The 23909-nt window shown below is 39.8% G+C and overlaps 1 protein-coding gene across 1 annotated transcript; it reads right to left on the minus strand.

Annotated features, from left to right (window-relative positions):
- Positions 1 to 154: 154 nt before the first annotated feature.
- LOC110062331 (DBH-like monooxygenase protein 1) lies at positions 155 to 23124 on the minus strand. The gene is made up of 14 exons (XM_089298193.1): positions 22763 to 23124; positions 18516 to 18662; positions 16853 to 17029; positions 15893 to 15976; positions 15145 to 15330; positions 12613 to 12715; positions 12229 to 12395; positions 10843 to 10915; positions 8616 to 8701; positions 8350 to 8388; positions 8199 to 8252; positions 3547 to 3674; positions 2922 to 3018; positions 155 to 2404 (listed from the first exon to the last, which is right to left on the minus strand). Exons 1-14 carry the CDS (start codon positions 23033 to 23035, stop codon positions 2246 to 2248), a joined length of 1773 nt encoding a protein of 590 aa, XP_089154319.1. The 5' UTR covers positions 23036 to 23124; the 3' UTR covers positions 155 to 2245.
- Between the last annotated feature and the right edge of the window lie 785 nt (positions 23125 to 23909).

Raw genomic sequence — 23909 nt, forward strand, 5'->3', positions numbered from 1 at the left:
TTCCTCTTTCTCTGAAATCCCGAAATATTTGAAGAAAAAAACCCCATAAGGTTTTCACCTTTACTAAGGCCTACTTATATGCAAAAGTAGGGCTAATTTTATTTTTTAAGTCTTACCGCACCATATATGACTTTAGTAGACATTTACTCTTAAATTTTCAGTGCAAATCTGCTTTATTGTACTTTCAGTGTTTTGTTATACAGTGAACCTTCTTTTTACCTCCCGACCGCCCCTCGAGAGAAGAATGTCTGATTTCAAGATATTATCGACTGAGTGTGCAATACATAAAAATGCGTGACATCTTACTTTGTAATGTGACATCTTACCAAGACGTTTGTATAGCAGCTCCTTATTCGTTATACACAGTCAGTAAGCAATATTTAGACTATGAGTAGTCCCTCTTTCGCTTAGTCCCTCGTGTGCGACGCGAAAGAAAACCGTAAGAAAAAACTGGTCGCGCGAGAGAAGCGGAAGATGGGCTACCCGTAATCTAATAGCTGCAACTGAGTTTTGGACTAAGTACAAATCCTTATAGATGTCTGTACTTGCTTACACTTAAGACAACGCACAAGTCAAAAATCTGAGTTGAATTCAGTATCCAGAGTCCATAGGCTTAGAAAGAGACCTGGGTTCAAGTTTTCCAGAAAGTTAACTCATATACCTTACAGTGCATTGCTTGTAAATTTCGTCACCATTTGTTTCGTGTGTTTGAACGAAACGTAAGCCGTTACACTTCAAAACAGCGTGTTTAAAAGGTAGAAGAAATAACAAAAAAGCACGAGCTAATTATCTGTCAAAAATAAATAAAGTTGATTATATTTGGGAAGATTGAGGCAGATCACAAATTGTGCGTCGTCGAAGAATTGATTAATAATGGTAATTGAACTGAGTGGAGTGCAATTTGGTCTGAAATCATACGAGTGATTTCAAAATCGAAGGAGCGCGCACAAGTATGATTTCAAACCAAAATTGCACGACACGAAGTTCAATTGCCACTTTATTAGATCCATTTTGAAATCGCACGATTTTATTATTAAATTATATATATTATTAAATTTTAGATTTTTGGTCCCAGTAGCCGGTTTGTTGAAAAAAACGGAACCGGAAACGCCTCACGTCTCATTTAGTATGCAAAACGATGTCATGTGACGGAAACTCATTCGAGCATGACAAAGAAACAAGCAGTTCTGCGATCAGAACGAAAATAGTCTACTTCAGGTACAAAAGTTCAGTTCTCGTCGCCTGAATCAATGATAGAAGGCCTTCCTTTCTTTTGTGGTTGAGGCTTAGACTTTCATTGTCTTTGGAGAAGGAATTTGAAGATGCATTCTGTGTAATTCTGCGATTGATTTCTTTTGAGTTGTGAAACTCCCTCGAGTGCACGATGCCCAGTGGATAGTACGTTTTTTTTTTCTTTTAAACACCGTTTAATGGCGTGATTTTAAGGGAGTCCAGCTCGTTATCATCTCCTTTTCTTTTTGTGACCTCGGCGTAGGACTTGACACTCAGGACCTTGTCAAGTTCTTGCGGCGCCATTTGTTTCAAGATATTTCAAAGATGGCGGGACTGGCACCGGCTTCGTAAGACGTTCGTTCATTCATTGTTTTGTGCAGTGGGGCGTATTTTGACTATGTTTATTCACAGCGACAGAGTTGAGCTCTTTTGTTGCTTCGTTGGAAACTACCGCAAACCTGGAAACATCTACCTTCTTGAGATGGCTCTGAATTTGTTGTTGTATGGTTTTCGTTTGTTTATGTTTTACTAGACTTGGTATCATACGGATCTTGAGCAGATGTTGAAGAAAAATTGCCAAGATATTCGTCAAAATGGGCACTGAAAGTTGGAAACTTCCATTAAAGTAGGTCTTCAGCCTGAAGGAGCTCATAATCGTCATTCAGAAACTGTAATTAATTAAATTCGCCAAATTTTTTTGGAAAAAAACTACAATAACAACAAAGTTTTGGCAATAGTAGTTGCAAAATTCTCCACACAATGGCTTTTTGCCTTTCATTTTCATAAAATTTGATTGATTACTTTAAACTTATCTTGAGATCTAATTGGTTGTTTTGTTTTACTGTCTCATTTTCATTGGCTGAGAAAAAGATGCGATTTAGTTCAAAAAATATTGCGATCCGTGAATAAATCGCACCACTGAGAGCCAATCAGATTGCAAGGATAACCAGTGATTTCAAAATGGATTTAATAAAACTGCAATACGTAACTCCTTGGATCCTATGACGTCATATCAGTAAATGGAGGAGATGAACAACATGAAAACCGCTGCCACAAACACAAGGTTGCCTGAGGCCAGTTTGTCACAAGAGCTCGAGATCTCCTCACAGACTGGCTCTTTCTTCAACGGAGTATTGATGACTGGCCTGGAGACCAATTTCTTCCTATAATACTAAGAAGCAGGAGACAAAAGATTATAAAAGGTGCCCATACTCTAGGCCCACTGTGGAGAGAGTTAAGGTTCTGGAAACTTGGTATGTTTCCAGCAGCCAAGTTCACCGCTCACTGCACGTTGTCACATGGGTTCACGCTGGCCGATACTGGAATTCCCTTCGGAAGATGACCCTTGATGCAGTTCAGGTTTTTAGAAACACTAGCTGAGGATAACTGACAACTTGTTCCACACAAATTTACATGAAATGCGTGCTGCCAAGCGATCTCATAATTTCTCTGTTTCGGTTGATAGGGATGGAGAAAAAGTAAGCCTTAAATTCTGAAAGCAAGAAGCAGTTCACAAATGAACAGGAATTGCTGCCAAGGTCAGTATCTCGTAACTTTGATTCTAGGCTCGATTATCAGCCGCTGGACGGGAGAGGAGCCCGCGCTCCTTCCCCGATGCCTCTTCTCAAACTGGTCTCGAGACAGCGGCGGAAAACGAGCCTATACTTTGATCCTAATTAAATACTCACCGGTAAGCAACAGGCGTTAACGTCGTCCGTGTCTTGATAACTTTTACGTAGTTCAGAGATCAACTTATCTGTCCATTTTTCTGAAGGGTTCGGGAAACTAAGAAGGAACGATGATAGAGAGGTACAGTCAAGGAATTAATGGTCATAGAATTAACTGAAATATCTCAAAAAATGGCTTCAAACTGTAGAAGAAATATAAAGAAACACAGCGGAAAGTCCAAAAAAGGGGCAAGCCGGGACGAGCAATACTGTACACAATAAACACAAGCTGCATTTGGCTAAGCTGGATGAGCATCGGCCTTACTGTACATTTTTTCAAGTTTATCTCAGTTCGTATGAAAATGGCATTTACGAGGTTAGAAAATCATCCTAGTTTATTATGTGGCCTTAATTTTGCCGCTGATGTGTTGCTCTGCCAAATTATAGTTGGCAGCTGGAGAATAAACTTATGATAAACAAATTAAATTGTTAAAAAAAATGTATTGTTCTGATAAGAGTAAATTCAACTCTTCTAATGGAAAATGGAAAATAAAACACGGCAAACCATTTACTTTTTGCTGAGTGGACCATGGAAAAGTGTGGTCGCTTTATATATCAAATGCCGTTTTTCATGGCACAAACTTACTCCACATGTTTTTTGTCAGAAAACTTTTCCCAGGCAGGCTCGTAATTTGACAAACATCCCGTTAATTTCATTTTCGGGTAGTAAGCGAGGAAAGAGAGGCACATTTCGTTATGTGTACCAAGACCACCCTGAAAAATATGTGTAAAAAATTAATTCGATATTACACTGCCGCTTATTGTGTCAAATTACTCGCGGCACTTATTGCAAGAAACAAGTAGAGACAGCGTCGGGTTTGGTTTGTCGCTAGGGGGGCGGGGTATATACTCCCTTATATGGGCTATATAGGTATGTGCGGCCCCAACCTCGTTCCCAGGGTCTTTTCCGTGGCAAAAGGCCCTGGGAACGAGGTTGGTGCGGCCCCAAAAGGTATGGTTTTCAGCCGTTTTGGTCATAAATAGGGTATCGATTTTAGCTGCACTCTAGCCTCGATATGGGTATATTTTTAAGAAGAAGCCACTTTTTCATCATTATCGCAAAGAAAATCAACAAAAGCCCTTATGTTTACGGTAATTTAAGACATTTAACATTGGTCTGAACTAGGGAACTAATTATAAGAAAACACAGGTCTGTAACAGGGTTTTGATTTAAGGGTCAGGTCATAAATAGAGTTTCGAATTGTTGATCAGGTCATAAATAGGGTAGGGAATATCGCAGATTTTGGTCATAAATAGGGTTAGGGTTTTGGGAAGCGGGCCGCACACCCCCAACCAATTTTTCTGGGAGTGCCTCCCCCCCCTCCCCCGGTGGGTTGGTCTCGGCGCCCACTACCAGAGCGATCCATTAATCTGTTAATTTCGTTCACGTAGTGTAACGCAATCCTCATTGCGTTCTCGAGGAACGAGAGAACGCATCCTAATCTCGTTTCGTCCTGTCTGCAGCCAGAAAAAAATCCCCTTCTATAGGCTTTTTAAAGGGCTCTGGGCCTCGTTTCGTGTCCAAATGATGCCTCATACTTGTTCTCTTTTTTGGCTTTGACGTTTTGGGGTGGGAGCAGCCATATTTCATTGGCTGTATTTTGATTATATTTGTTGACTTTAATAGTTCCAGTGGCCACAAATAGTTTAGTATCCAGCGAAGGTCAAAATTGAATTGACGGAAGAGTACTCTGAAGCCAAGACCTGTAAGAGTAAGCCAGAACTAAGGAACAGCAATGCAAATGCTGACTTATTTTTATTCATCAGCGGAAATAGTAATTATCGCCAGGCGCACGGAGTTTGTCCGGGAGTTTGTTTACGATAACCCACCGATAAACGGAAACTCGAGTGCAAATGTTACAGATGTTAGCTAGTATTTGTGCTTCCAGCTCAGAATCATTCTCATCCTCAGAGGCCGCGCTCCTTTTGGTCAGCACCAAGAATCGCGACCTCTGGCCGGGTCCAACACCGACAGTCCGCGATTACCGGACTTCCCATCACTCTGCGCATGCTCAGAGTCAAGTCTGACAAATCTGATTAGTTCCGACATTGGTTCCAGTCTCATTCTATTGTGTTTGCAAAGCCAATCAGAATCTCACTGTACCTTTCCAGAGGTCGTGATTCTTGGTGCTGACCAAAAGGAGCGCTGCCTCTGGGGACGAGAATGATTCTTGGCTTCAAGCGCAAATACCAGCTAACATCTGTAACATTTGCACTCGCGTTTCCGTTTCCGAATACTAGGTGTAACACAGGTATATTTTTTAAAAAAAAATTAGCCTTTATGCTTAAAGACCTAAAACATTACCAGTAAAAGTGAAAATTAGACGTTAAGCATGAATTTGTGAGTTTACCGAAACTGGAACCGTCACGCAACGTGTCATCAAAGGTCATATCAAATCGCATTAAGGCAAGGAAATCAAAATGCACAGAACAGTGGTTGACTTTATCAGTATGTTATATGTCCGGTAGAACTTAAGCCGTTCACATAAAGATAGACAACTATTATCACAGGCGGAGAACGCACTTCTAATCTTTGATTACTCCTAGTCTAGTTTGTATCGAGAATTTTCCTTACGGATTTGTTCGCCGAATTTGTTCGGACCTCAAAATTATCTCACAAAGTGCTATAAGTGCCACTCAATAGTTTCATCGTTATAGCTTATTATCGTCCTCAATTGTGTCCCCTTAAAGAGTCACAAGGGGAGGCCTTCAGTAGTCTCCCGCCCGGTCTTTAATTAATAACTACTTAATTGAACCGAGAGTGAGGTCTTTACAGGAAAATCTCAAACCTCGGCCTTGCCGTATTTACCGAGCGATAGCGAAGTCAATACGGCAAGGCCCGAGGTTTGAGATTTTCCCATAAAGACCGAACTTTCGAGGTTAATAGTTGTTTATTATATGGCTTTTTGCTTTGGTTTTGCGGGCCCGATATCGGCCCGTGGCCATTACTTAGCTCTTAATATTAACCGAGCAGGAGGACGTCTGTATGGGAGAATCTTAACCGAGATCGAGAGTACAGACCGAACGTAGTGAGGTCTGTGCACACGACCGAGGTCAAGATTCTCCCATATATACAGACCAACTAAGTTCCGTTAATAAGATGTTTATTATATGGCAAACAAGAACAGTTTAATTCGTTTAATGTAACTGGTTTGCACTAAGTGACATTTTGCTTGCGAACGGCGATGAGCTGAACTTAATCTGCCAAAGTTTGCTCGACCTATTTAATTTTTTTTTTCTCATCAAGCTTTTTGGCATTTCCATGGATAGATATTGTTAGAAGAAAATGAGGCTTGTCCAATACACCCAACTAGAGTCGATTCGTCTCTGGAATTGACGATTCGACTAACCGGAAGTCGATTTGAGAACCCTCTTTGATAAAATCGACACGACTCGTCACCCTTGATGTCGATTCGTTATACTGGAAGTCGATTTGCGCATCTGGCTTTGAGGGTGGGTTGAAAATGTTGTCGATTCGACTCGACTCGATCGAATCGACACGAATCGTCTCCCTTGATGTCGATTCGTCATACCGGAAGTCGATTTACCGGAAGTCGATTTATAGAAAATATAGCGCACTCAAGCGCACTCACTCCATTCTGATTAATTTATTTAATAAAACCGGATTAAATAGTTTTCTCCTATCCCTCCCCTGCTAGGTATGACACTTCGTCCTGTAGGTTTGGCAGGTTTTAGGGGTGACTAGAAAGACTAAATTTTGTCCGATAACATGTAGTTTATACATGGCGGTTAACGCGGCACGAAGATGGTTTTTTGGTTCAATCCGTGGAGTTTTAAAATGGAAAGTTGTTTAGCTAAGCAACAGTAGCTGCAACAAATGGACATGGAAAGACTAGAAGGACGTACTATACCATTTTTTGTGCGGCAGCATGGCGTAACCCCGCGCTTAAATTTTAACAAGGAGACCTTCGTGGAGTGGTAAAATGGACAATTATAAAGCTATGGAACGCTAGCTTCGGCAATGAACATTGAAATCCTGAAAGCCATGATGCTCGCTTCGAAATCTTTAAAGCTACGATGCTAAAAAGCGAATCACGACCGACGGCCAATCGTTTGAAAGTCTTTTAAAATGTCACTCAGAAGAGGAAACAATGCAACGGGGAATGAATGCTGTATCATCTGGAAGCTAAGGTAAGCCTCCTTGTTGTGTCGTATTTTTTACTATGCCTTTTATACGAGGGGGATTATTTCGTTCGGAAAGTAGCTTTGGTACAGGGTCGACTGCTCTTTGAATGAAAAACCATGACAGTTTTTTGTCATGTCTTACACTCAGTTAAAACAAAAGATGATTCTTAAGTGGAGGTGCTGGAGTTGAGGGAACACAATTGAGGGTGATGATAAGCTATAACAAAGAAACTATTGAGTGACACTTATAGCACTTTGTGAGGTAATTTTGAGGTCCGAACAAATTCGGCGAACAAATCCGTAAGGAAAATTTTCGATACAAACTAGACTAGGAGTAATCAAAGATTAGAAGTGCGTTCTCCGCCTGTGATAATAGTTGTCTATCTTTATGTGAACGGCTTAAGTTCTACCGGAGATATAACATACTGAACGGCGATGAGCTGAACTTAATCTGCCAAAGTTTGCTCGACCTATTTGATTTTTTTTTTCTCATCAAGCTTTTTGGCACTTCGATAGATAGATATTGTTAGAAGAAGATGAACAAAGGTTTCGCTCTTTATTTTGCAGCTTTTTCATCGCAAAACATTGCTGATCTAGATGTCGGTCTGAATGGGAAAATCTAGACCGATTTCAATATCGATTTCAGCCAATCAAATTCGTGAATTCGGTAATACTTAGTCCTTGTGAGACACAGCCGTATAATAAGAATAATGCCCTACAATTGGCCAATCACTGCAATCAGAGCGCGCGTTATATCGCCGGGCTACAAACACAAGCCACATAATAAGAGTACTTAAACTGAGAAGGCTGGCCTGAAAAGAGTAATAAGAACAGAGGTTTAAAACACGGACAACAGAAATTTTTCTGCGGTCCAAGTGACATACGCCCATGCAAAGTTAACCTCTCTTATCGGATCCTGGTTATCTGTGCACTGTATATCATCCTCTGTCACTATTATTTGCTCATTTTATATTGTTTGGAAATGAAACCTTTCTTTCTTTCGGTCACAGCCATTTCATGTTTTCATTGCTTTTTTAGAGTAGCAACTGGTAAATTAAAATAAAGTAAGGGAAAGTATTCAACTCCACCTACATTTGTCTGGTTTGCTCCTGTCCGGTATTGACAGACTGTTGTTAAGGAATCTCCCTGCCAAAAAATATCAAAAACAGGAATAAAGTGACAGGATATCACGTACTGCAAATTCATGTGTATTTTGTGACATTCTTCAGTTAAACGTTCTTACCGGTAAGACTGTTACCTCCCTCCTGAGAGTACGGTACTCCTTCGATCAAAGAAAAAAACAAGGAGATAGTTCAGAACAAAGCTCACCTCAAAACCTTTCGCTACTATGGGGCCGTGTCTTTGCATACATCCATAACTTTTAAAAATACAAGCTTAATCAATTTTACATGTAGTACAATTCTATGCACAATCAGCGTCCGTACTAAGCGTTCCAGTTCGAGGAAAGTTATAAGTTTCTCAATTTAATTTGTGTGTGTACCGACTCACCTGAAAGTTGAAGTCATAATGGTCGTCCCTGTCGATCTCTGGAAGTTCCACTCCCTTTCTCACATGTCGAACATATACCCCACGACCTTAATTAAAAAAGGATTAATAAATTCAAGCATACCCTCATATATATATAGCTGTAATATTTCCCAGAATTGTTTGTGGACTAGTTAAGCAATAGAGCACTTTTTCCGTGTTTACATAGCCTCGTCTAAACCAGTGACGAGGAGGGTTGGGAAATTCGAGACAGTTTGCATAACTTTCAAGAAATCTCCCAACCCTCCGAGTGTTTAGATGAGGCTATGTAATCACGGGGAAAAGTGCTCTATTGCTTTTATATAATAATTCTCAAAAATACGCTTTAACCTAAAACGTCACAACCGTGTTTACGTACTCTCATCTACAAAGGACAATTCATAATGGTAACTGAACTGAGTGGAGTGTAATTGGTCTGAAATCATACGAGTGATTTCAAAATTGAACGAGCGCACAGCGCGAGTTCGATTTGAAATCACAAGATGGCGGGACTGGCACTGGCTTAGTAAGACGTTTGTCCATTCACTGTTTTGTGCAGTGGGGCGTATTTTGACTATGGTTATTCATAGCGACAGAGTTGAGCGTTTTTGTTTCTTCGTTTGAAACTACCGCACGAACTTGACAAGGTCCTGAGTATTGAGTCCTTCGCCGAGGTCACAAAAAGAAACGGAGATGATAACGAGCTGGACTCCCTTAAAATCATGCCATTAAACGGTATGAAAGAAAAAAAAAACGTACCATCCACTGGGCATCTTGCACTCGAGGGAGTTTCACAACTCAAAAGAAATCCATCGCAGAATTACGCAAGATGCACCTTCGAATTCCTTCTCCAAAGACAATGAAAAGTCTCAGCCTCAACCACAGAAGAAAGAGAGACCTTCCATCATTGATTCAGGCGACGAGAATTGAACTTTTATACCTGAAGCAGACTGTTTTCGTTCTGACTTCAAAACCGCTTGTTTCTTTGTCATGCTCGGATAAGTTTTCGTTTTCCGGTTCCGCTTTTCTTTTGACAAACCAGCCACTGGAACAATACACCAAAAATCTAAAAATTAAGGCGATAAAATTGTGCGATTTCAAAATGGATCTAATAAAGTGGCAATTGAACTTCGTGTCGTGCAATTTTGGTCTGAAATCATACTTGTGATTTCAAATCGAACTCGCGCTGCGTGCTCATTCGATTTTGAAATCACGCGTATGATTTCAGACCAAATTGCGCTCCACTCAGTTCAATTACCATTATTTATTAAATCCATTTCGAAATCACTGGTTATCCTTGCAATCTGATTGGCTCTCAGTGGTGCGATTTATTCACGAATCGCACTATTTTTTGCTCTAAATCGCATCTCTTTCTCAGCCAATGAAAATGGGACAGTAAAACAAAACAACCAATCAGATTTCAAGATTAGTTTAAAGTAACCAATAAAATTTCAGGAAAATGAAAGGCAAAAAGCCATTGTGTGGAGAATTTTGCAACGACACGTACTATTGCCAAAACTTTGTTGTTATTGTAGTTTTTTCCAAAAAAAATTGACGACTTTAATCAATTACAGTTTCTGAATGACGATTTTGAGCTCCTTCCAAGTTCATACGGATTCTGAGCAGATGTTGAGGAAAAATCGCCAAAATATTCGTCAGAATGAACACTGAAAGTTGGAAACTTCCATTAAAGTAGGTCTTCAGCCTGAAGGAGCTCATAATCGTCATTTAGAAACTGTAATTAATTACATTCGTCAAGTCTTTTGGAAAAAAAAACAATAACAACAAAGTTTTGGCAATACTAGCTGCTAAATTCTCCATACAATGGCTTTTTCCCTTCATTTTCCTGAAATTTTATTGCTTACTTTAAACTAATATTGAAATCTGATTTGTTGTTTTGTTTTACTGTCCCGTTCTCAATGGCTGAGAAAAAGATGCGATTTAGAGCAAAAAATAGTGCGATTCGTGAGTAAATCGCACCATTAGAGCCAATCAGATTGCAAGGATAACCAGTGATTTCAAAATGGATTTAATAAAGGGAGTAATCGTGCTCGTTATTTCAAATCGGCCTCGCGCCCCGCGTTCGTCCCCTTTTAAAATTACTCGTGCGATTACTCACTGAATCGTGCGACACGCAGTCCAATTATTATTACTTATCCTTCATTCAGACAGTAAGATATATGGTCTACTAGCGCTAGTTCTTGCCTCTAACCTGCCAAGTGAGTGTGAAGACCAGTGGCAAATATCCGGATTCCTCCACCTGGCAGTGTTGAGCCTTTAAGACCCTGTAAAATAAAACTGATGTTATGGCAGGGTAAAGATCGTGTCAGACCGAGTGAACCATACAACTAGCCCGTGCTTAGTCCGGATTCTGTAGCACTAAGCGACTACGAGTATTTCTACTCCCCCCTCGATGAGATGGGTTAGTCCGTCGCAGAGTTATCCCCAGCATCTAATTCGCCAGTACTCATTTGAACACCTGGGCCGGTTTGTTCAAAACCCGATTAAGTTAAGCCGGGATTAGCAAGAATTTTAACTTCAGTTTGGTAATATTTGGGTGAGGTTTTCTGTTTATATTGTCTGTCCTTCAGTTTTGAGTTTGAATAATCTCAAATTACACAAAACATAAGCAGTGAAAAACATTTTTGTACAAGAAAAATTTATATTTCGGTTAACTTTTAATCCTGGGATAGCGTTAATCGCCTTTTTAACAACTCGGTACAGGAGTGAAAAGGGACACGGTGAGAGAAACGCGTGTCTTGCCTAAGAGCACAACGCAATTTCCTCGACCAACACTCGAATCTACACACTCAAAAATCCGTCAAGGTTAAAGCAAATGAAATCATGACCGTGACGGTGTTTGGACATCTGATCTTAATTAGAATAGATTTTTACTCTTTTATTTCTCCGTTTTCTCTTTGGTTTTAGTTTCAATTGAGAAGATGGATCAAACATTCAGTTAAGACAGTGTTTCACTACATTTCCAAACACGTTAAAGTCCGTCAAAAATACTCCGCTGTGCGTCGTATTTTCAACTCTCTTCTCGGGGTTTGGAAATGTGGTCAACCACGGTCTTTCGTGTATGATAAATTACTTCCAGCTCACTAATTATCAGACCAGCAACAAAAATGTCAAGGCAATAATATTAAATAGCTCTTAGTATGTAGTTCATACGAGCAAAATCTCGAACGTGATTAGATCATGCTACAGTGTTCACGCATTCCATTGAGCCCAGTAAAAATGAGACAGGCAGCCTCAGCTTTATTATGCCGCATGCTTGGGAATTTCGCATACTAAAACACTATTTCATGCATAGGAAGAGATTGACGCCTTTCAACCGTGATTCCTTCTTAGCTCTTTTCATGATCAAAGCTTGCATTTCTGTTGGTTTCCGGGATTCAAAGAAACAACTACAAAAACAACATCATTAACAACAACTACAACAGAGGTAGAGGAAAACGCTAAAACCTTTTCCAACATCCCCGTCTCGTACACCTAGATACCGAAATAATGCATGCCAATCAGTTAACCAGCGGCAGCAATCGAATCGTTTACCACAAACTGTAGAAAATAACTGAAGCTAAACAGGAAAACAAACCTCAGCAGTGCATTCTTCAGCGCAATAGCCTTCCGTTATCCAGTTGTCTTGATAGGGTGGGATGACAAGGGATCCCGGCACACTCAATCCAACTGTTAACGTAGCAGCCTGGTACTTTCTAAGTTGGCTCGTGTAAAGAAAACGGAAACCAGAACTGTCGATAATGCCTGGAACGAAAACAGTAAATGATTATTTTATAGTCAGGGCCATGCAGCGTATTTTGAACGGTGACAGGAATTGAAAAGGCCCACAGCAACCCGCTACGTTCTACGATTTTGAGATACGTGCCGGCCAACAAGCGACAAAATTATCCAACGCTCGCTCAGCAAAAAGATTTATCGCGACAGCAAAGCGCTTAAAGCATTTTTACCCTGCAAACGTTACCTGCTTTAAGATCATAGTTATTGTAGTGGATTTGCAAGAGTGCAATCTTTGGGCTGTCGTGTTCTCCAATGGATAATCCCACGTGCTCAGGATAATAGAACGACTGTGAAACAGGTAAGTGATATCATTAGCATAAGCGTGTACATCTGAGTCGTTTGCAAACTTCTCTTTTGACGTCTTCGTCCTTTAGACGAAACACTGAGACAACATAAGGGAAGACTGCCAAGGCAAGTGTATAAATTGACAGAGACATACAGCCAGCCGACATGTCGCCTTGGTTTACAGCGTTAAGTTCTTTGATACTGGGCATCCATGTTATGGTCAATCGACACCCGTCAAAATAAGCTACGCGATGACCACTATAACGTGACCATATCGAGAGATCAAGTTTAGAGCTTAACGAGATCATATGTATTTTGAAGTTGACTGCTGACCAAGTGCTGGTTTCCGATTGGATCGCGGACTATGTCAGGTCAACTCATTGTAACAGGGCTAGATGGATCGGAAACCGGTTAACGCTAACGCAGGATTAAAAGTTAACCAAAGTATAAATTTTCCGTGTATAAAAATGCTCTTCACCAGGAGCCATAATCGGCCGGGGAGGGTGACCGTAAGTCTTGGGATCCGCGCGCACCTATGATATGGGACAATTTTTGTATTTTTAGAACAAATAATAATTGCGCCGTCCTGACGTCATATATCCGCGCGGATCGACGCACATGTTGGGGGTTCTCGCGTGGATGTTCTCACGTTGGCTGATCAAACGGTGAGAGTGGCGAGATTCTCTTGCAGATTTTTCACAGCAATGGCAAGGAATAAGGCAGGGAATAAGAACCAGGGCTCTTATATGTAGTTCTATATTCTGAGCTAATGGAAAAGGTGAGTTTTTCAGAGTCGAAAACAAGACTTCAATTTCGCGCTGTGAATAATATCTGCTCGCGCTAGTTGTACGAGGATTTTGCGTTTCCTCTGTAATCAAAAGTTATGTAAGAAAACTCTTTACTCTGGTATCGAGTTAATTTGTGAGTTTCCCAAACAATGCTTAATCATAACCAAACCCTGTTTTTGATAGTTTCTTATTGTTTCTGTTTGTTTGGCGAGTTTGCAAAAGTTTTTGAAAGTTAAATCTGACGCGTACATTAAGTAGCTCATTTGCATAGTGCAGCGCGAGCACCTTCAAATCCGAGTTGGCGTTTTCAATTGTCAACAAATCTAGACAAAGATTTCTTTCGTTGTCCATGCTGAGATGCTGCAACACTTTTTAGCAACGCCGAAAGGCTACTAACATCATGTGTGATTCTTTAACATAGTGAAATTTTACACTGCGAAAATAGACTAGATATGGAGTTTTGATAAATAAACCAACAATCGTTATTCGAGTTGATTAGAAAAAAGCGTCATCGCAACTTTGCTGATTATTTCTACTGTATTCACATATTTTCAGCTAAGCTTTTGATATGTTCTCAAACATTCATCAACTTTAAACATATTTAAGAACTAGAGATATTATATGAGTTCGATATAAGTTTTCACACGAAAGTGTGAAAGTCCAATTGTCATGTTTTACTGACTGTACAAAACACGCATCGGCGGGCGCTCTTATATTCATCGACAACAGATAATTTATTGGATTTTTATACAAACAAAACTGAGCAGCATCTACAGACATAAACTTTATTGTCACTTATTGGGCCCGGATACAACATCAAACGTTGCTTACCATTCAGGCGAAACTCAAACGTGCAATTTTTATTCTTTTTTTTGTTTGTTTACTTTTCGGTCGAGATACACTCTGGCGAAATCCTCTGAAGTGTGTGGTAAGAGGAGGGAAACTTTGAAGTCCTGAAACGCTGCTATATCCATATGTATTCAACTAGTTTTTCGCTTTGTTATGGAAAAGCTGTTAACCTTCAACATATGTGAAACTTAGAGTGGAGTAATGTGAAGCTCTTGTAAAAGATGCAACGGAACACAACTTAGTCAGTAATGTATAAAGCGGGACATAACTAAACTCGACACTGTCTTACTTCACCCAAACCGGAGCAGCTTGCGCCGAAAATACTCAAGTAAAATTCCAACAGACATGAACGTATTGAGTTGTGGGCCAAAAGCATCAGACATTTCGGGAATTTCGGACGCCATTTCCCCGCGCTACATCCGCAAAAATCCTCGACGCGCGTGTGCAGCATGCGATGACGCAATTTGTTCTAAAAATAGAAAAGTTGTCCCATATCACAGGAACAGCCCCAATACTAGAAATGGATCGCGCTTACGGTCTCCGTCCCCGATTATGGCTCCTGTTTTCACTGTTTTTGTTTTGGGTAGTTTGAATTATTTAAACTTAAAACAAAAGGCCAAAAAATATAAACAGAAATCCTCACCCCAAAGTTACAAAACTCAAATCAAAATTCTAGCTTATCGTGGATTAGCTTAATCGGGCTTAGAACAACCTGGTCTGGGAGCTCCGCTTTTAGGCTTGGCTAAATCTATATATTATAGTTGATCATTTGTATAACACTTCATAACCAATACCGTTCCTCCAACAACCCAGGCCGCAATTACTGTAGGCCCGGCACAAAGCCTTACAGCAGGCGGCATGTCTGGAGAACCATGTATGCCTTCATAGCTCAGGTTACTCCTCGGGAAATCATCGCTGCACCCGTTAAGAATCATGTGGTGTACAACCCCCTCGTTACCTTCCTGAATTATAGGATCAATCTGAAATAGGAAACAAATTAAAATTTAAAAAGTAGGCAAGTCAACTCTCGCGTTAGGGAACAATTGGGATCGACCAGAAAAAAAGTGCCTTGCTTGATGGACGTGTCCACTGTAATGGTATCAGATTAACGATTTATTAAAAGACAAAATGTTTAGAGAATAACGAAATTACCAACTCACAACGTCACTGGCTCCCAGTCGGCTCGGATAGCTCAATTGGTTGAGCGCTGCCCCGTTATCTCAGAGGTCACGGGTCCGAATCCCGTTCAAGCCTGAATCGTTTCGGGCTTTAATTTCACAACTGCTTAAGTTGTTTGTATAACGGCGAGTCTGGGATGATCAATCATGTCTTCGTATCATCTTTCTTCACAGTTCAAATATATGATCTTTCATTCAGCTGTGCATCCCTTTCCTTTTCTTCTAACCAACCATTTTTGCGACGCTATGTACAGCTAAAACATCTTGAAGTGTTAAAAGTCGTTAAGAGGGGTTAAGTATCAAAAGCACTATCAGTAAACTAATCAGGAGTCTAATTGCTATAGCTGAAAGTAAGTTGCCATACCCGAATGATGTCATGTCTCCTCTGGAATTCTGGAAACTCGAACACACGGTAATAGTAAGTGGTTCTTTTAGTCGGTAAAGCTGTCTACGAGAGATAAAGAAAAAAAGAAAGACTAAAAGGAAGGAAAAACAAAAGAAAGTGCATGATAAAAGCAGCGTTTCTAGAAATCCGTAAAATAGCCTACGTAGCAAGCGTTCCCCGATTATTAAGGCACGCAAAGTCGCGCACAACCCTTGAAGGCGAGAGAAATGTAATCTTCCATTGGAAAAACAAAGGTGGTGATTGGCACGGTACATTTACACATAATTTTTAGTGCACGAAAACCTTAACGCTCAAAAAACTTACAAAAAAGTTCTAAAATTTTCAAACCTAGCATATACAATATGATAAGCACAGGGGCAATTATTGCAAAAATATGGCTATCCCTGTGTGAGGTTCGTAATACATGGCGGTAAAATGTACCGCTGCCATCTTTTTCCTCCGCTTGTTTTCAAGCGGCCAAAATGTCACAGTTGAAAAGTCTAATCTGCACGGAAAGACCCGGGATCACCGCAATAGACACACTAAACTAGCCATCTGATTGCGCACGGCAAGCAATGAGAATTTAATTTTGGGAAACCGCAATGAAAACTGAGAAGTTTCATTGAAGTTACCACCCACTATTCTCTAAAAGAAAACAGTTTCTTTATAGGAACACTCGGAAGTTTGAAAGAAGCCCAGAAAGTCAATAGAAACGGCATTTGCAACAGCTTATCTTCTCAATTAGGCATTTTTGGTTTTCCCAAGCTCCCACTAATCGAATGAAACACGTACGAAAAATGCATTCGAACTTTCCGTTGCGTTGCCATAAAGAACTGAACGCCCCTGTTAATGAGCTTATAAGACTCTTGCGATATTCGAGATCTTTTTCTCAGCGCAAATCAAGCAAACGGCTGGCTGTTTTCGTCTCAACAATTTTACCTTGTTATTAGTAAAGTTGAAAGTCTTGGTGTCATCAGGTAGTTTGGGGATATTGTCCATAGTATTGGGCAGTAATGCACTTCTAGCTCCTCTACTTTTGAAATCGTGTGGTGGAATGTTGTCTTCAGAGGAAGGGTCGTCTGGATGAAATGCGTAGATGAGTTTAGTTGTTCCTTCCTGTAGAAAAACAAAAATTATCACAAAAGAGTAATTACTAGCGACCAATTGATTGCATAGTGTATATATATATATATATATATATATATATATATATATATATAGGCAGAATAATATGGTTTTCCAAACGGTGACTTCCAGTAGAAGGATCAAAAGATACCGTGCTTCAATGTGAATTTTAGTTAAGTGTAAGATGAGGCGTCATGAAGCAAACTTCTAACTGTTCCGGCTTTTAATGTGACGTTTCGGCCTTCGGCCTTCTTCAGATTGGAACAATATTTACAAGTTAAAAAATAAAACGTTAAAAATCCTAGTAAGTTTACAGATTTGCATGTATATATATAAGATCAGAAAAATGTAAATATAATTACATAATGCTATAACACCTGAAATAATAGATTACATAACAAGCTAATGTCAACTTACAAGAACGCGCCGGGTGATAAGATTACAACAATGTATCTGCGAGCGCCTTAATTGCTGAGTGTATAATAGTCAGTCTAATTCTGTATTGTAACAAGCTAATGGCAACTTACAAGAACGCGCAAGTGATGAGATTACAACAATGTATCTGCGAGCGCCTTAATTACTAAGTGTATAAGTGTATAATAGTCAGTCTAATTATGTATTGTAACGGACGCGATTTTTGGATCTAAATTCCCGTCTTTTATTAAGACCTATCCTGCCTGATATTCAGAGAGTTATCAAGAAATATGCTCATCTTCTGAGATCGTCGCCCGAATTACTTGAAATTTTTCCATCTAAATCGATTTTTCCAGCATATCGCCGTACCAAAAATCTCAAAGATATTTTAGCACCATCTAAATTTCGTGGCGACAACGGGGCAAACCAGGCAGAGAACGAAATGGGAGGGTGCTTCAAATGTTGTACTCGTTGTGATCTTTGCAAAAATTTTTTAATTCAAGATTCCAAATTTAAAAGCTTTTCCACAGGCCGAGTCTACAAGATAAAGCAAAAATTGTCTTGCTCATCCAAAAACGTTGTTTACTTGGCCTCGTGCAATAAATGCAAATTGCAGTATGTAGGTTCCACCACAATAGAATTTAAAGTACGTTTTCGCAATCACAAATCATCCATGCTCACCAACAAAAAGACGTGTGAGCTTGCAGTCCATTTTAATTGTACTAGGCACGAAATTTCCGAAATTAATTTTATCGTCATCGAACAAATTACTAGCCAGGGGGTTGCTGCGTATATTGATAAGTTGTTATTGACCAGAGAGGCCTATTGGACCTCCCAGCTATTTACACTCAGCCCTCATGGTCTTAATAAAAGACGGGAATTTAGATCCAAAAATCTATCGTTGTGCCAGCCTTGCAATAGTCTTGCACTTATCATCGTTTTACTTTTCAGGTTTAGCTGGTTACGTCTCCTGTGAGATCCAACGTTTAATCAAGCAGGATCTTCGTGCACGGCTTTGCAGTTTATTTAGCTTCAATGAAGTGGTACACGGGCAAATATTTACCTGAACTGCGTTGTCCTCGGGATCGCAAGTTTCAAACTTTCGTTTAAACTCCATTGTAGTTTTGCCACCACTCTCCAGCAGAGATATTAGCTCATAGTTCTGCTGAGAATCTATCTGGGGTGTCATGTGACCATCCGCATGACGGTCCTGCAAAAGATCAGTGATCTCTTGCAGAATTAGTCTGAGAGCAGTCGTCAGCTTGCATACATTTTGAGTAAAAAGATTAATAGCCTCTTTACTGTCTCTCTATCAAATTGGTATACATGTATGGCAAACTCGCGTGGAGAAGCGGGGGAAATTTCAAGTCTTAAAGACGTTGGCGCTAATTGTTTCTGCGCATACTGCGCACGTAAATTCACACGCCACGTCATGCATCGAGCGCGCGCTAAGGCGTTGTCTGGATTTAACGATCTTGGACGTTCGGCGACCCCCACTTTTCTTTTGATGGATCATTTTCTCTACCGATTTTCTACGTTTAGCGAAAAAATGAAGAAAATCTATCGATAAGAAGTTTGAATTTATTGCAAAATGCACCATCGAATACCGTGCCGTTTTGCTCTTCGTTTATCTGTGCGACGATTTCAAATGCCTCTTAAAGGGTTAAGCTTTGTGAAAACGTTGGCAACATTTGCAATTATTAATGCAACTGATTCACTTATACAAAATATTACTAGGATAGTGTGTCTCCGTTGATTCATCTTTGATATTTTGAGCTAAAAGCCCTAGAAGACTGATTCACTCGCGCCATGTTTTCAAAATCAGACTGGTTTTCTTACGCTTTATCTCTGAAACAAAGTCCGTAATTCATTATCTGTCCGTAGTAGAAGTTTGAAGAAAATCTATCGAGTAGAACATTTTCGCGCGAACGTCCTTAAGAGTGCGTCCATGAGAAAACCAGGCAGGAGGTGATACAACTCGAATCACTGATTTCGCTCAAACTTGGCAAAAAAGATTTGGATTTGGTGAGTTAATGATTATGGCAAAAAATTAGGTCAAAATATTTTATTCCCTTTAAGTCAGGGAGATTCCCAAAAATAGTCATTTGTCACTAATTTACGCATATTAAATTAGCTGTCTTTGGTTTAGTATTTCTACAACAAGAAAAGCCATGTCAAAATGAAATTCACTGGATCATATTCTACAATTTTCAGTCTCAAAGCAAAGATATTCATTTGAACTAGGCAATTTGATTTCTCTCCGTGGCTTCATCTTAAGTAAGGTGCATATTTCGTGGAGTTGTGAATAGCCTTTAATTGATGGCAAGTATCTGCAGTGGGCAACAGCAAATACATCCAACATGGATAGTAAGAGCAATCAATAAAGTTCTCACAATAGCCATGACGTGTTTTCAGACTTTAATATTTTTTTCTGTGGTGGCATGCTGTTTACATAGGTCTTAACGATTTATGGCCATTTCATGAACATCCATTGAATGAATGAATAAATAAATAAATAAATGAATAATTAAATAAATAATACTTTATTTATATAGCGGTATTTCTATCGCTATTTAATAGCGCTTTATAAAAGCCCTTTTTCTGTCTTAAACTAACTCGAAATCAACAAGAAATATCGTGCTAAGTATTTTCCCATCAATTTCCAGTATAAATTCGGCGAAAAGAAGCACTTGAGACATTTCTTTCAAATATTTTCAGAGCTATATTTTGTGACATTCTCACAACATCAGAAACTGAAAAAAAAAAACAGAAGAAGATTCAAAGCAAAAGTTCCTTAACTTAGTATGATTTTAGGTGTAAAATACGGAAAGAAATTACTACATGCAGATCACTAAGACGTGATTTTGTGTTCTCTTTGATGGTTGGGTAGCGAAATGTCCATCTGTTCGGTTGCTTCGAGCCGATTTTTGTAGAGAATATCCATTGTCATCCCGCTTTCATCATCAGAGATCTATCGTCAGGTTGTCGAGAAAGCTACTCAAAAGGCCGTTCATAATCCAGGAAGAGCCATCACTAGTGCTTTAAAATACAGATTCCTTTCAAAGCCCACCACAAAACATCCCGCGATCTTTGACGATATTAAGCGGTAGAATTTGTGTCACCATACATGACATACCTACCGAATTAAAGGGAGAAATCAGCTGTCTTTTCATCTTCTATGTCAAAGATGGCAGAGTGCTTTGCGTTGCATTTTAAGGGCCCCATAACATGAAAGGAATAAAATCTTTTGACCTAATTTCTTGCTATAATCATTTACTCACCAAACCCAACATTTGTGCCAAGTTTGAGCGAAATCGGTGATTTGTGCTGTATCACCTCCTGCCTGGTTCTGCCTGGTTTTCTCATGGACACACGAGGTCTTAATAGCACTTTTCACTACTCTGTTTTATACGTTGTGACCTGTTCTTAAATATTGATATTATTCTAGAGTCTACTTTGTTTTGCGTAAACTTTTGGAAGGGCTTCAATTTCCTGATGCAACAAAATGAAATTTCTAAATAGATGAATAATAATAATGATAAAAATAGTATCTTCTAAGATTTTACGTATTTGCTGAGCAAATTGCACAAACCATACTTAATTCCAGAACGAAATAGCTCTGAGCATAGTAGTACTCTTTGGCACTGCACATGCCTGGATAAGACAGACAAAAAAAGACAAAAGTAACTCTCCCCTCCCCTTCTCATACAAGAAGAGGATTTATCCTCAAACAATTAAGTTATTTGCTTTCATGACATTTGACGAGGGCACAGCCCGAGTCAACTATCACGCAATAACGGTCGAAAGCGAATAATCTAATTGTTGAATAGAGCACTTGTGATTAAAAGTTTGGGAATACAATTGACTGTTTTTCATGATCAAACTTAACGATCGTATTTTATCCAGAAGCTTATCTACGGTAGCTGATAAAAACAACACAGAATCACAAATGTCACAACACGGACACAAAACGCGGCAAAACATATAAAACAGAATCACAAAACCCGCAACACTTTAAACACAAACACAAAACCAACAACACGAATACAAAACGTCATTTTAAAATTAAACCAGGAACACGAATAAAATTAGCTCTTGTTATCGCTATTGAACGCCTAAATTTCTAGTCCCCGTTAATTACTTGGTAATAGGGAGCTTAAGAAACGACGACGACGACGACGCCGTGGACGACGCCTTGCAAAAACTGAATTTATATTTTACAAGCGAAGTTCGCGATTGTCTAGATCTGTTCGCTACACCACTGGCTCTAAAAACGTGCTTAAGCTAAATATGCAACGACGGCGTTCAATTGCAAATGGAAACACAAAAAATTAGCCGTCGTCGTCCACGTTCCGTAGACAACGCACAACTTGGCCATTGCAGGTTGTTGTTTTGCAGAGGACGGCAAAGTAATGTATAAAGAGTGTGATTTGCTTAAGCTCCCCAATTATTCATGTCATGAACAGTATGCAAAGATGTCCGTTTTATTAACTGTCAATTAAATGCTCTATTCAGTGTATTTATACACCTTCCATTATAGTGACTGTCCGTTTACTGTCCGTATTGGCTTGTATTAGAGAGGTTTGATTGTACTTAAGGTGGCTGAACACAGTTTTTGATACCTGTGTTTCATTCACCTTTTTCTCTAAAACCTTTGATCCCGCGGTCGCCAAAAATAGCAGCAAGCAAGTTAATAACACAAACTTTGGTGTTTTGATGGTTAAGCTGACGTATGTGCCGTTACCATGGCAGAAGAAGGGATCGGGTGGTCAAGATTAAAGATGTACGCGTCAAAACTGTACCGCCGAAAATGAACAGATTGGTCTCTTGACAGATGTCATTGATGTCAGAGGCCAACACAAAAGCTCAAAGACCTCATACAGTCTGATATAGTCAAGCGATAATGAATATGTTTGACAAAACCTGGCACGGTACGGAGCCGTTACTATTCATTACTTGAAACCTGAAACAGAATTGAAATCCCGTATCCCGCTCTTTTCCCCTTGCCAATCTCGCATCCCAACCCCATAAAAACACAAAATCCCGCTCCTGCTTGTAATTGAAATTCCCGCTTCCCGCTCCCGTTTTCAGCTTAAATCCCGAATATCACCGCGAAAAAGAGCCAAATCTTGCATCCCACCAAACCTATTATGACCCTCTCCGATCGTCTGAGTCACAGCAACCTTGTCCAAAGTTTACGTAAATCGACTGGTATTTTTTTCAGTTTCTGCAAGAATCAGCCATTAACGTAACAGAGCAACCTACTGGAGCGTAGTACTGCTAATTCGAAACTTTGAACGCGTTTGTTACCTTGAAGTAAGGTTTACCATCCTTTACCCAGCCGATCACAATATCAGCTCCTGCCATCCTGCCTTGCCCACTAGAGATTCCAAATCCGACCCATCCAGTTGTTTGGGCTTCCACCGTGAAATAAATTTCCTTGTTTGCAGTGCTAATATTCCAATACAACTTCACTTTTTTGTCTTCATCCAGGGGAGAAAAGAACGAATCCCCCAGCTCAACATCAGCTAAGGATTTTGTTAAACACATAGAAATCAACAAAACGTAAGGCAGTGTCTTCATGATCCCTTGTAATCAACTGAGGAACTGGAGAGTAAAACGCCAAGCAAGCTACCTGTTGCAATTAAGTTGCTCTTGCAACTTGCACTCACTTTACAATAACTGTCACGAACGCACTGACGCAATACGGTATATCATATTTACATAAAATTTTAAGTGCTTCAAGGCGTGACCCCTGCGCAGGTGTCTAGGTTCGCTTGCTACGCCATGTGCCTCTGTTTTGAAGTTATTTGTCTACTTCAGGTTCCTATAAGAGGCTATGCGTTAAAAAATTAAATAACTATGAACGAAGTGTTTTTTATATATATTCTGTTTGCTTCGTTGCGAATTATCGGATTTTCTGGCGTCGGCCCTGCTGTTCCGGAGCTTGCGAAAATGACATAGTTGGATTGTGATATCACTGTCTTCTTTAAGTAATAATGTTTGGCTGTTTACAGTTCAGGTTAGAACAGCACTACACCACAGTAAGAGCCCTGTAGAGGTAAGCCAGTGCCTACATGATCCCTTGTAATCAACTGAGGAGCTGAAGAGTAAAACGCTAAGCAAGCTACTTGTTGCAGTTAAGTTGCTCATACAGCTGACACGCACTTTACAAGATCTCTCACGAGCTGACGCAATATACCACATTTACACAGAAATTTGAAGTGTTTCGGGGCATGACCCCCTGCACGGGTGTCTCGGTTCGGTTGCTACGCCGTGTGCCTCTGTTTTTAAGTTATTTGTCTACTTCAGGGTCCTATAAGAAACTATGCGTTAAAAAATTTAATAGATATGAAGGAAATGGTTTTTTTTTTTTTAATTTATATCTGCTTTGTTGCCAATTATCGCATTTTCTGTGGTAGGCCCTGCTGTTCCGGAGCTTGCGGAGTTAGAATTA

The sequence above is a fragment of the Orbicella faveolata genome, unplaced genomic scaffold (genome assembly GCF_042242905.1).
Source record: "Orbicella faveolata isolate gen_17 unplaced genomic scaffold, um_ofav_v1 contig_3, whole genome shotgun sequence".
In the NCBI taxonomy this organism is placed as follows: Eukaryota; Metazoa; Cnidaria; class Anthozoa; order Scleractinia; family Merulinidae; genus Orbicella; species Orbicella faveolata.